Below are 15,173 nucleotides of genomic sequence, written 5' to 3'. Positions count from 1 at the left end.
CGGACAGTTATAAATTTCTACTTGCCCCACTATTCCGTGACTTGTGTGGGTGCGTTTTACACACTTACTTGGTAGTTGTGAAGGCGCTGCGTCGAATAGGGAAATATTTACTAAGAGAACAGTGTGCAGAACAAATGAGTCATTGTGAGAAATATGACGCACCTGTATTTCCCCGTTCCCACTGCACATGTGTATCACTTACATTTTGATTCACCGCTGCGTTGATGTTGCTTTTACTGTATCAATCATGTCGGAGGTTGAGTTGAAACCGTCGGAAATCTATTACTTGCACGACTCAATAGTCTGTCGTTTCAAAAACGGAACGCATTTATTGGATACGTTCAGAGAATTGTTGAACAGGAGAATAAATCTATCGTCATTTGACGAAACAATTGCCGTGTTTAAAGATGAAAACAGCGGTAAATGGCGAGTATACGCCGGGAATAGAAGACTTTACATTTTCAAAAGACTTGAACGTCTAGGAGTTGTGAACCGTATAACTGCTTGGGAAGTAGCGAGAGTAAAACCAGGCGTGCTACGGAAAAGGAATACCACCCAAAATGGGGGAACATCTGTAGCAATACGTGACGACCCTGAGTGTGATAACAAGATAACGTGTATCATAAAGAAATGGAGGACCTCGAACAGACACAGTGAGTATCTTAATAATGGACCGAAGTTTTAGACAGGTTTTTGGTTGAGAGAATATACAGTATACAAGTAACCTGTAGAATGCTGTGTGGGTAATATTTTTATATTGATTTTTGTTGCATTTGCAGCAAATAGTTACCAAACAATGAGAAATCTATAGGATTGGATATACCTCTCAGCTGGCTTCACATGCATAGTTCAAGACTGCCTAACCGGTGCTTATACCAGGATTTAGTTGCAGCACTGTGGTCTGTGGTTACAGCTTCATTTTCCGAGTAATCACAAGAAATTGACATTACAATAGAAAATAAAAGACTGGCACTCCCATACAATTAATAGCAAGTGAAATTCCAAGAATTGAAACATAGATTTTGAAGTCACTGGTGTAGGCATTGAATAACTTCAAGTTGGCATAAAGACGAGGTAGTTTATTTAATCAGTGCTGAACTAGAGGTTGAAATTATAATTAAGTTCGTTGTCATATAATTTGTTTATTTAAATTTCTCCTGAATTCAAATAGAATACACTGGTGAAAGGATGTTTTTGAGGTGTGGTTACATTGTGTATGGAGTGGTAGGGTTGGGTGTCATATAATTTTTTTCATTTTCAACTCTCATGAAATCACACAGAATTTCACTTAATTTATTTTCGATGAAAAGTTTTCAAGCATACGGTGTGAATCAACTTTTCACTGTGCTGTGTCAAGTCTCAATAGAGTATGAGGGAAATGGCATTTTCACTGGAATTTATTTTAGCGGAAAAATGTTCACAGTGAAAGGAAGTATTCCACATTATTACATATATACTGCAGTTTATTTTGATTCGTCCCTGAAATCAAAATCGGTACTTCCACACCCCATATGCAAATGAGGTCTGAGAGCGAATAAAGTAGTCCGTTCAAGAGTAGCGTTTTTCGAAACATAGCAGAAATAAACAATATTCAGAAGTACGATACTTTACGTTTGGGTACATGAATATATTTGCCGAGTGAAATGAAATTTGAACAACAGTAATGGTACTTCTAAGCAGTGACTTATTTTGTCTAAAACTAATTTGCATATCACCCATGCAATGATGTTTTTGGTATTTTCACGGTCAATATGCAAATGAACATGGTATTGGCGATTTGCTCCACTTGGATTGCCCTTAAAATCACTTTAATTTTGTGTATCTGTGTGTGATTTCTAGTGTTTTCACGTATTAATTCTTCTGTGATTTGTTTGGCTTGGCCGATTTCGCTCAAACTTAGCAGGTAGGTCATACGTTCACCCTAGTTATCAGGAAATGTATCTCCTACAAATGTTGGATACAACACCTCAGACATAGCTCATTTTGCTCAGCTTGAGTGTGGGCACAAAGTTACTATTGGTAAAATCTGAAAACAAATTCTGACCACCGTTTCCATGGAAACAGCCAACAACTGAATTTTGTAATACCTTCACGCCAAATTTATCACACCCTACATTTCTATGATTAAAAAGCATGGACGTAGCTCATTCTAATCCGCTTGAGTGTGGGCAACAATTTACTGAGATTTTTTTTGGCTTGGCTAATTTTGTTTATAATTGACAGGCAGGTCATACCGTCACTAATTGGCAAAACAATTCTGGTCCACAGCTACCATGGCAACAGCCTAAAACTGTTTTTTGAATACTTTCGACCACAAATTTATTACCTCCCACTAGTCTTGTATTCATGCCTTTTATTTTGGCTATGTTGCACACCGGTAAGAGATCACCGAAGCCGACATTGTTACACTGTATCAACGTAATCCCGACGCAACTTTGAACTTTGAATGAACTGTAAATGCTGCCTGCAATCTAGAAAATACTATCGGTTATAAATAATAAATTTAAGGGATTGTTCAGTTACTCTGGCCTGGGGAGGTGGGGGGGTCGGCAGATTCCATTTTGTCAGCTGTCCCACCCCTATCAACAACAAAAAGTGGGCGACCCCCTAACATTATATTTTAAAACATGCTGACCCCCCCTCCCGTAAAACAAAGAAACATTAACAGTTTTGGCTCTGACATACGAGGCGCGGAATGTAAATTTATTATTTTTTGTATACTAGATGAAAACGTACTAATAATTCAAAATTACGTACGTATTGGAGGCCGTGGCGTGTGTGTTTTAAAATGATGTGTGCATTTAAAAAAAACGGCGTGACTGTGCGTTTTAATGGTATGTGATTTAAAAAAAATCATGTGTGTATATTAAATGGCGTGGGTGTTTTAAAAAACGTGTGTTTTAAAAATGACATGTGTGTTTTTAAAAATGGCGTGTGTTCAAAATTACGTGTGTGTTTAAAAATGACGTGTGTGTTTTTAAAAATGGCGTGTGTTAAAAATGTCGTGTGTGTTTAAAAATGACGTGTGTGTTTAAAAACGACGTGTGTTTAAAAACGACGTGTGTGTGTTTTTAAAAATGGCGTGTGTGTTTTTTAAAATGGCGTGTGTTTAAAAATGACGTGTGTGTTTAAAAATGACGTGTGTGTTTTTAAAAATGACGTGTGTGTTAAAAACGACGTGTGTATTAAAAAATTACGTGTGTGTTTTTAAAAATGGCGTGTGTGAGGTCGAATGAAAATTTCGTGTGTGTAAAAAGAAAAAAAACGCGTGCATTAACTTAGTTACGCCTGTGGGGGCGCTGTTTTGAATGATTTTTATTTTCGTGTATGTGCAAAAAAACGCGTGCGTTAACCTTTTAACGCCTGTGGGGGCGCTATTTGAGAGATTTATTTCACGTGTGTGTCAAAAAAATCGCGTGCATTAACCTATTCACGCCTGTGGAGGCGTCGTCTCAAGTGGTAGCCATTTTCGTTTGTGGATTTCTATAGCGTCAATAAGATACGTAAAAAGGAACTTGTCCAGCACGAACGTTTTATTCATTTTGCCCTATAAATTTACCGACACTGTGTATAACTCAGAGACCTGGTGATTTATTTGTGTGGTTGGTTGCTGAAGACAATGTGTGGACGTCTGGTACAATGGGGCAGAAGAAAGTACTCATACTGGTCTCACAGGCGTTCGGAACGTTTCTTGGATAATAAAAAATGACCTAAAGTAGGCTCGGCATATTTAGTCAGTCGCCGGTACATTTGCCTACCACTCATATAAAAAAAATCGATCGATTGTTTCTACCGATATCATGCTTGAGTTGTGTGAAGTTTCGAAATACAATTTTGAAAATCGTGTTATTTTCGGACAATTTCGGTGTCATGGTGTAAACGCTTTCCTACATTGTGTTATCATATGAGTAGTAGGCGAATGTACCGGCGACTGATTAACTATGCCGACCCTACTTTAGGTCATCCAAGAAACGTTCCGAGCGCCTGTGAGACCAGTATGAGTACTTTGTTCTGCCCCATTGTACCAGACGTCCAAGCATTGTCTTCAGCAACCAACCACACGAATAAATCACCAGGTCTCTGAGGTATACACAGTGTCGGTAAATTTATAGGGCAAAATGAATAAAACGTTCGTGCTGGACAAGTTCCTTTTTATTTCCTTATTGACGTTATAGAAATTTTATTTTCTTTATTGACGTTATAGAAATTTTATTTTCTTTATTGACGTTATAAAAATTCACAAACGAAATGGCTACCACTTGAGAGGACGCCTCCACAGGCGTGAATAGGTTAATGCACACGATTTTTTTAACACACAAACGAAATAAATCTCTCAAATAGCGCCCCCACAGGCGCAAAAGAGTTAACGCACGCGTTTTTTTGCACACACACACGAAAAAAAATCTATTCAAAACAGCGCCCCCACAGGCGTAAATAAGTTAATGCACGCGTTTTTTTCTTTTTACACACACGAAATTTTCATTCGACCTCACACACGCCATTTTTAAAAACACACACGTCATTTTTTAACACACACGTCAGTTTTAAACACACGCCATTTTTAAAAACACACACGTCATTTTTTAAAACGCACGTCGTTTTTAAACACACGCCATTTTTAAAAACACACACGTTGTTTTTAAACACACGCATCGTTTTTACACACACGTAATGTTTTTAAACACACATTATTTTTAAAATACACATGTCCTTTTAAACACACGTTTTTTTTAAATACACATAATTGTAAACACACACGTCATTTTAAGACACACATCATTTTTACTTCACACGTCATTTTTAAAACACACGTTTTTAAAAACACCCACGCCATTTAATATACACACATGATTTTTTAAAGCACATACCATTAAAACGCACAGTCACGCCGTTTTTTTTAAATGCACAAATCATTTTAAAACACACACGCCACGGCCTCCAATACGTACGTAATTTTGAATTATTAGTACGTTTTCTTCTAGTATACACAAAATAATAAATTTACATTCCGCGCCTCGTATGACATGATTACAAAATGTATGATGTGCATTGAAAATATCGTGGTTTGCCGTAATTGTTAGTGTTAGCATTTAATAGACCAGTCACCTTAGGAGGGGAGGGGAAGCATAAAGCCAAAAAACGACTACAGAAAAGGCTGCAGGAAGTAGGGAAATCTATGCTGCTAAAGATAGTAAATAAAAACAAAGCTGTGGAGTACTCACTTGATAAACGCCCTTATAAGATAAGAAAAGAGGATTTGAATCTACGCGGTTTGAAAACTAATTTGGATTTAATATATCTTTCATATCTTATAGACCAGGAAAGCTTTACACCTGAAGCACAGTCTGTGCTTATGAAAACAAAGGACACTTTGATTTTTGTATAAATTTGTGTTGGATTTTGGTATTTTACAGAGCAAAATATGCATATTTAAAAGTTAAAAAAACAAAAAAACTATTTATTTATATACATGAATCCATTTAACTTTTTTGATTTGCTGAACAAAAACTGTCACTGCTCTTTGTACTAATTGCTGTGTTTTTCCGTCTCCAGCTACAATTGGATAAATCCAGTAAATATTTTATACAATGGTGACTTCAGACTTTAAATAAAATAATCTGATATCACATGGACTTGGGATGTGTTCAAAACTTAACTGTATAATTGCATGGGACTCTGCCGCATTGCATAATCTGTTAGTTATTTGTCAACTTCAACCCCAAAATATTTAGCCTATAACATTTTTTGCATCAACAAATTTATAGGCAATATGGGTAATAGTTATTATTAAGAATACATTTGTACGATTAACTTTTTAATCTATTGTTCTGAAATAAAATTTAAAAAAATATATGCATAAGCGCGTGTGTGAATTGTGGAAAACAGGGTGACCCCCCCCCCCCCATTCGCAAAATCAAAAACAGGGTAACCACCCTACTGATCCACCCCCAGGCCGAAGTAACTGACCAATCCCTAACAACAGCATACGTCTTAGCAATAAAATAAAATAAAATGACTTCTAAGGACTGAATGTTTTTTTGCGAACTTTGTATACGGTGCCCGGTTTTAGTTATAAACCGACGTTAGCTTCACGTTCATGTCCTACCATGGCAACAACCGAAAACATATTGCTAGTTTTTTTTTAGTGGAGTGGATCGCCAACCGGCTTGTTTTCATTGGCAAAATTGGCTGTTGCATACACTTTCGCCGGTCTGGAAAATGTGTTTAGTTAGCTCTCATTCAAGTAACAATGCAGATTTCCCAGTGGGAGTGAAACTATTCGACTCTGCCATTAAAAAATAGGGGTGTTTTGAGCAAAAAACGAATAACCCTGGAGTGCACACAACACACTGAATTTCGGAACAAATCTTGCATTATTTACAGCAGCAGAATACCACAGAAATATCAGACGAAACATGAAAACACTATATATATGTATTTCGGCCTGAACCCTCTCTATTGCAATTCCAGGAATTCCCCCCTATATGTGCAACCATTTTCCACCTTGGTTCCACCCAAGCCTGAAAACAAAATCTTAATACCACGCTGAAGCGTTTGGTAATAAATATAAGTGCCTGAGTACGTAATGCAGGACTGCCCAGCCCAAAACAGACACTACGTATCATATATAAATACTATATATTTCAAGTAAAAATCGTTCGAATGTCGGCTAAAGTGCCTTACAAATTAGACATTTATCTAAATGTCATTGCTTTATTGCAACATTTATTATTATCAAACATTAAACATATGAGGAAATATTTTTAAAATACATGCGAGTTTTAAACTATAAGCCGTCTATTTATAGAAATTTTAACACGGTGGGGAATTCCATAATCGCGATGACGCCCCTTATCACGTGACGTCGACCTAGTTCTACGACTGTTCATTTGTGTGAATGCTCAAGCACGCGTGTCGTTGTTGTTGAGGCGATTGAACCGTTCGGTTATAATTGCAGCGAAATGATCAATGTTTTTTTAATTTTATATATTATATACAAATCTCTAAGTCCACCCATACTTCGCCATTAAAAGGCCTGCTATATTATGACGTTAAACCAAAGTATGTTCGACGAGCAGTACGGTGATTGTTTCGTTCACTGTGTCTGAGTAAACCAGTCATAGCAATACCCAACTTCAAGGGTTTTGAAAATCGTCATCGCCAATTAATTACAGCAGTCACGTTTTTTTATGGTCAAGTTGAAAGCAAAAACAGAAATACGGAATATATGATAGAAACTCACGTATTCCCTCCGTCTTTTGACATCGACCTAGTTCCATTCCTGTCAGGCGGATTGCTATAGTGTACGAGTGCAATATATATCAGAGATGACTGCTTTGTTACCATTCGAATAGTTCACTGTACTGTTTTTCATGTATACCCCTTCCAACGGTGGTATACAAGATTTAACAACAATTATTATTTCAATTAACAATAATGCTCATATAATATTTATGAAAACCTCGATGATCACGATCTTAAAATTAACGTAACTACATAGTTGTTTGGTTTAACGATTAATCGAACGTATTTTTCCTAGTTTTAGGTTTCATTCATTTAACAGAGAACCACGTTTGAGAATAATATAAAAATATGTTCGTTTTTATTTTAAAAATAAATAATGCCATTTCTCATTTTCCATGTCATTGCAAACTACCATGTCACATATTTACATGTTCAAGTTTGAAAACATCTTACGGGTTGCCAAAAAAAATAAATATGTAAAGGTTTGTTGAAGCTATAACCGATTATTCTCAAAGGTGTATACAATAAATGATTGTTAAAGAACGTGTGCAAGACAATTTTCTTTGAAAGAACATTGTATGAATTTTGTGATTATTCCAGCGTTGTGCATTTTTTTTTGTATTCTTAATGAAATATATGGTATATTTATTTACTTTTAACTATTTATTTCTTATCCATTTTAGCCACCGACAAATGGACTAACACTAACGAGCACATTGCAGCAAGTAGTGATTACGACATTCCCAGACACCATTATAAGAGTACTGATCATTCATCTTTTGAGACCAGACTTGATGAGCTAAATAAATTGAATTTTAAAACACTTTTCATTAAGCGGGGAATTTGTTCTGATAGGTCAAATGCAACATTGTGAAAGTTAATACGGGTGGTATCTATCCACTAGGGAATTGTGATTGTCATTTGCAATTTATAAATATTTGAACATTATATGTATTTTATAAAAAGAAAACAATTCAGATACCTGAATTGTAGTGTATGTATTTCAATTTTAGTTTTAAAATACTTAATTACATTTCATTCAAATATTTTGCTTTTGACATGCTAATGTATTATTGGATCAAAAAGTGGATACTTTAATTGAACAAAATAAAAAAAAACATTCAATCAATACTGCTTAACCTATTGGGCGCCATTTTGGCACAGTCTACAAAATATATTTTTACAGTCTGTTCCTCGCCACGTGAATTGTTGATAGAAATTAACAAACCCTCTGATCAAAAACTAACTTGAATACTGCTTAATCTATTGAGCGCCATTTTGGCACTATCTACAAAATATTTTTACAGTCTGCTCTTTCCAACATGAAATGTTGATAGATATTGACAAATCTCTTGACCAAAAACTAAAAGCAATATCTTAAAGTGTGACGAGATTTAAAAATATTTGCTCTGAATTTTGGAAGGGACAATATCTGGCACTCGAAGGGTTAATATCAATGTTTGCAATGGCAAATATCGCATTAGCACGACTTTTATTAACTTTCACATGCATTGTTTCAGTTTTTGAAAAAAAAGTGCGGGTTTCATCACGCTGCAAGCAGTGTCGGTCACACCTACATTGCTTTGGTTTGATCTTGGTACATTCAAATATAGGTTTCTTGTCATGATTTTACAAACTGATATGCGCCTGGAAACATAATTAACTAAAAATAATTACATGTATTTTGTGAAGCATGTGTCATGAAATTGCAGATAGCAATTAAGAAGAATGCATATAATAAACATAACCAACCAGGACAATCTACACATGTGTTGCAGAAAGTCCCCGTTGAAGAATTCAGATAGAATAATACTTTTACCTCCCAAACTTGTGAATGTCAAAACAATGACTTAGTATTTACGAATTGTGCGCATATTGTATCCCGTGATTACTTGTATATATGCACTCCAACGGAGCTGTGTGCAAAATGAATTTACCATCCCCATGAAATCATGACGCACCATTATATATACGTTGCACACTGCGCATGCGCATCACGTACACTTAGATTAAATACTCTGTCGTTGTGAAAGAAACAGTCATGCCTGAGATTGACCTGAAACCTTCGCAAATATTTTTTCTGCACGACACAATAGACTGTCGTTTTAGAAACGGGACGCATATATTGGACACGTTCGGGGAATTGTTGTATAAGAAAAAAAACCCATCAGCGATTAGGAAAATCGGGGTATACAATTCAAACGGTAAATGGCGGGTATACGCCGGCAATAGAAGACTTTACATTTTTAGAAAACTGGAAAGCCTTGGTGTTGTGGACGAAATAACTGTATGGGAAGTAGAGAGGGTAAAACCGGATGTGCTGAAGAAAAAGGACACTACCGAAAATGGGGGGACATCGGTAGAAATACGGAACGACCCTGCGTTCGACGAAAAGATCAAGTGCATCATAAATGAATGGAGGAACTCTAATAGACAGGGTGAGTGCTTTGACATTTAGTTGAGGTTGTTAGAGAAGTTATTTGCGTCGAGGGGATCCTTTTTCTGAATTCAAGCGTCTGAATAAATCTCGTACAAATGTTAACTAATATAATTAAAAAAGTGACAAATACTTAAATGTTATAATTGGTATACCTTTTCGTAAGAATTCTGTTTCCATAAATGTCATGGTTGTGATTGCATTTAGACCGTGTAAGACAGCATTGTCAGACACTCACCAAGTACGATGATTGTCGATCAGCGACTCGATTGTCAACTAAATCAGCATACAAAAATAAGGTGTCGGTTGGATTCGTTTCTTAAGTCCATTGACCTGACAATATACAAGCAACACAATGGTAGTTATTGTCCGTTTCTTTTGTGAGCAAACCAAACTACTCTGTTGACGTGTCATTGTTGTAACCATAGGAAGTACTGTTATATGAGTGTAAGGTGACTAGATAAATTTATTTAATACTCAGAATTGGAGTACAATGTCACATCACACCGATGAGAAGGGACCACGCCAAGACGAACACGTTTTTGTTGTTACCCACTCTCACAACTTGATATAAGTTAACTTTACAAATCATTTGCGTCACAGTAACTTAAATGCTTGATAGGGGGACTATTCAGCTACCTGTGCAATCGCCGGCGTCTCGAAATTTGTATGATAATATATAGTGTAACAAAACACTTCAGATGATTACCTAATTAAATTATGATAACTATATTTTCATTTGTGCGCCTGAAATGCTTACGATGATGAACACGACTCTTCTGCATGTGTTGCCAAATTTGACAACGGAACAAAATAAAACGATTTATGTTACGGTTAATAAGAACCATATAAATGTAGCCAATGACGCGCCGTCCTTATGTCACGTGGTGTGAGGATCAGTTTACGAACAATGACAATGAGGGCAGTATACTACAACAATGAGGCATATATGTACTGAAGAGCATATAATAAAACATATAACTTAGAGGGCGGCAGTCGTCGCGCTGCGCATGTACGACACTTGTGTTGATAAACATTGCTTTTCCCACAACCCAATGCGCTCTTCTAATGAAAATCACAAGTATGAGGTTTGACCTGGGCGCAACTTGTGCTAATTGCCGCCGATTATTACTTCGATGCCTAATCACCTACAAATACTAATTAAAGATTGGTAATCTCCCATTTTGTACCTGTGATTCGCGCAACAGTCAAAGTCGCCATCTTTGTTTATGTGAGAATCTCGCGCATGTGTGGCGCGACGACTACCGCCCTTTAAACATAGATTCGTGTCAATGTAGAATTATTTCGTTTGGAATTACATTGCAGAGTATGGCATCATGTAAGTGGCTATCATTAATATAAATAATTAGAATACGATCATATCATTTCAACATTATGACATACCAATATGGCAGGTGACGCATCATATTCATCGTTCAACACAAACATTTACTGCAGTAGACAGCTAATTACGTTACCATAACATAATTAATTGAAACAAGAATAACACTAAGTGACCAAGTTTCAATTCAGACACAAATATATATTTGATACCCCTAGTAACTACGAAAAACACCTACAAACGTGTCTAGACCCCAAATTGTTCCAAAAAACAGTATCAAATAAATTAACACTGTGCTTTGAATAATGATATAAACTAGTTTCTATTTGGAAATAAGTGTACTTGACACTCCTATTGCTTACGAAACACACCTACAGATACATTGAAAGCGTATGTAAACCCCAAATTTACCAAAACCCTGCAGCAATAAGAAACTCGCACTGCGTAATTGTAAAAGATCACAGTCACAAATAATTGCTAACAAACTTGCGTATCACCTGCTAAATAAAGATGAACGTTCTTTTTGGAAAGAAATCACGACCCAACATGCCACATTCCTCCCATCCACGGTTGGTAGTGTGACAGGTGAATCCGATATTGTAATATGTGGGATGACCACTTTGAATGTATACTGAACTCTGTTAAGTCTGATAAACATAAAACTGAAGTGCTGGACCATCTTAATAATCTGGATGAGGATATTATACATGTATTTAGCTCGGAAATTAACGACATATTAAAGAAACTTTCTCCTGAGAAATCGGGCGGTACCGACGGGATCTGTACCGAGAATTTGAAATACGCCAGCCCTACACTGAGTGTACACTTGTCCATGTGTATTACAGGGATTTTAATTCATGGAACTACTCCGCAACATATGACAGATGTAATTTTAGTGCCAATAATTAAGAGCAAGAACGGTGACGTCACCAGCCCGGACAATTATCGTCCAATAGCAATAACATCAGTGTTGTCGAAAGTCTTGGAGCACGTACTGTTGGTGAGGTGTGAATCCTACATTGAAACTATAGACAACCAATTTGGTTTTAAGAAGAAACACTCAACTGATTTGTGTATTCTTGTTCTGAAAGAAATAATTCGTCATTACAACACCATGGGAAGTAATATGTTTGTGTGTTTTCTTGATGCTTCCAAGGCCTTCGATAGAGTAAACCATTGGACATTATTTAAAAAAACTTGTGCACCGTAAAATCCCCCCATATATTACTCGGCTGTTAGTGAACTGGTATCGACACCAACATTACTGTCTTAGATGGGGAAACAACCTGTCACGTTTCTTTGAGGTCACTAACGGAGTTCGTCAAGGAGGTATTATGTCTCCGGCTCTGTTCAACCTTTATGTAGATGACTTAGGTCGTGAATTAAATAAGCTTGTATTTGGTTGTCAGGTTGGTGCTAAAACTGTAAATAATTTAAGCTATGCAGACGACATGTGCCTCATTGCGCCCTCTATCAAAGGCTTGCGCAAACTTTTGCATACATGTGAGCTATATGCTAACAATCATGATATTATTTATAACACTAAGAAAACAAAGTGTATGTATTTTCCAAGTCGTCATAAACTGAGTAATATACCACCGGTTTATCTATGTAGTCATAAATTAGAATTTGTTGAATTGTTTAACTACCTCGGTCACAAAATTACTTATGATCTTAAAGACAATATTGACATTGATCACCAGAGACGTTTGTTTTGTGTTCGTGCTAATCTCTTGTTGCGAAAATTTGTGAACTGTAGCACTGAGGTTAAGCAATTGCTTTTCAAAACTTACTGCTCTAGTTTTTATTGCTGTCAATTATGGTGTTGTTTTCGAAAGTATACGCTTAATGCCATGAAGGTTTCCTATAACAATACTTTCAGGAAATGTTTTGATATCCATTTGATTGTAGTGTCAGTACAATGTGTGTTGTTAATAGAGTACAAACATTCCCTTGTCTCAATAGAAAGCTAGTATTTTTATTTACTGAACGCGTTTATACATTTACTAATGGCATTGTCTCTGTAATATACAGTAGTGACATACGTTGGAACTCACAGTTGGTGTGGTACTGGAATAATTTGATTTTTTGATTTTGTAGCATAAACCTAATGTCTGTATTTTATTATAAACTGTAACTGTATTTACTGTATTACTGTATTTCTTTTTCTCTTTTTGTTCTGTAATTTACTTTATATGGACTCTGTCTGAAATAAATAATAATAATAATAATAATAATAATAATAAACCAGCATCATGTTATCCATATTTTCTTAGAACTCTTGATCGAGACGTTGAAAATATTGTCATTTTGGGCCAAAATTAAACGAAAATAAACGTAAAAATGTGCAAAATGAGCCAAAACATTGGTGGAAAAATTTATTTCGTTTAAAATTGCAGAACAATGCCACGATACCACCAAAAATACGGTAAGTTTGAGGCCACCGGAAATATTTAGTGTCCAGGGCTCTATTAATTAAACACATTGTGAGGTTTGACATAAAGTACATCAGTATGTAATAATATAACTGATTATGCCATGCAATGCAAATGTGTGTGTATATATATATATATATATATATATATATATATTGAAGTTTGCAATTTTTCAGAAATAGACACTTTTTGATCATAAAAAAAGAAGACAATCATATTTAACTGTAACATTATTTGTTGTTGAAGTCTCGACGTAGACATTGATTGTTTTTTTATTTTTTTCTACAAACACAGGTACTTGGACTGATAGTCACGAAAGCATCAGAGAAAATGTTCTACTAGACTACAACAGCGATAAAGATCGGAATGAGAATTTTGCTTTACGCACAACATTTCACGGTCAACAGGACCCAACACCAATCCATACCCCGTACCATAACCTGATACAGGTTAGTGAGGCTTCTTACTCCCATGGAGTGCAAGAAATAAAAACAGCTCGCGACGAACTCTCCGAATCCTCAATTAAAAGTAGAGTTTCAGAAGAATCAACTCATACACCTGAGGACACTGTTATACATGTGAGTGCGGCCTCACATCAATGTAAAGGGGAAGAAGTAGAAACAGCTCGCCAGGAGAATACAGATTCTTCAATCTGCAGTCTACAAATAGCTTCACAGCAACCGATCTATATTCCTGATTCTGCTATACACGTAAAAGAGGCCTCGCCGTCCGATGGAATGCCGGAAGCGGAAAAAGCTGTTTATGAGAATAATTCCCCACAGTCACCCCACAATCTGCATCTCGCTTCACATGAACTAACTCGTAAATCCGACCAATGCGAGATAAATGTCGGAGCGCCCTCACATGGTTTCAGAGTACAAAACATTGAAACTAACACGAGCTGCTGCTCATGCAAATGTTGTTTCATTGCGATATTGATTGTAGTGTTGATCGTTGCTCTGATCGTTGGGCTGTATTACGGCCTGTAAATGCTCTGATCGTTGGGCTGTATTACGGCCTGTAAATGCTCTGATCGCTGAGCTGTATTACTGCCTGTAAATGCTCTGATCGTTGGGCTGTATTACGGCCTGTAAATGCTCTGACCGTTGGGCTGTATTACAGCCTGTAAATGCTCTGATCGTTAGGCTGTATTACGGCCCGTAAATACTCTGACCGTTGGGCTGTATTACGGCCTGTAAATGCTCTGATCATTGGGCTGTATTACGACCTGTAAATGCTCTGATCGTTGGGCTGTATTATAGCCTGTAAATGCTCTGATCGTTGAGCTGTATTACGGCCTGTAAATGCTCTGATCGTTGGGCTGTATTACGGCCTGTAAATGCTCTGATCGTTGAGCTGTATTACGGCCTGTAAATGCTCTGATCGTTGGGCTGTATTACGGCCTGTAAATGCTCTGATCATTGGACTGTATTACGGCCTGTAAATGCTCTGATCGTTGGGCTGTATTACGGCCTGTAAATGCTCTGATCATTGGACTGTATTACGGCCTGTAAATGCTCTGATCGTTGAGCTGTATTACGGCCTGTAAATGCTCTGATCGTTGAGCTGTATTACGGCCTGTAAATGCTCTGATCATTGGACTGTATTACGGCCTGTAAATGCTCTGATCGTTGGGCTGTATTACGGCCTGTAAATGCTCTGATCATTGGGCTGTATTACGGCCTGTAAATGCTCTAAACTCATAGTTGCTGTC

The 15,173-nt window shown here is 36.7% G+C and overlaps 1 protein-coding gene and 1 long non-coding RNA gene across 2 annotated transcripts; both read left to right on the top strand.

The window, feature by feature from the left end:
- The first annotated feature begins 512 nt into the window (after positions 1 to 512).
- Positions 513 to 8,068, top strand: LOC146734637 (uncharacterized). The gene is made up of 2 exons (XR_014931556.1): positions 513 to 653; positions 7,929 to 8,068. It is a non-coding gene; the product is annotated as an uncharacterized LOC146734637 (long non-coding RNA).
- A 1,199-nt stretch (positions 8,069 to 9,267) lies between these two features.
- On the top strand, positions 9,268 to 14,448 carry LOC144361010 (uncharacterized). Its single transcript, XM_078013352.2, has 2 exons — positions 9,268 to 9,683; positions 13,754 to 14,448. The coding sequence occupies exons 1-2, from the start codon at positions 9,287 to 9,289 to the stop codon at positions 14,446 to 14,448; spliced, it is 1,092 nt and encodes a 363-aa protein (XP_077869478.2). The 5' UTR covers positions 9,268 to 9,286.
- The last annotated feature ends 725 nt before the right edge of the window (positions 14,449 to 15,173 follow it).

Source organism: Saccoglossus kowalevskii, chromosome 14 (assembly GCF_978046115.1).
Source record: "Saccoglossus kowalevskii chromosome 14, keSacKowa6.1, whole genome shotgun sequence".
Lineage (NCBI taxonomy): Eukaryota > Metazoa > Hemichordata > Enteropneusta > Harrimaniidae > Saccoglossus > Saccoglossus kowalevskii.
This window is presented reverse-complemented; position numbering and strand designations above follow the sequence as displayed.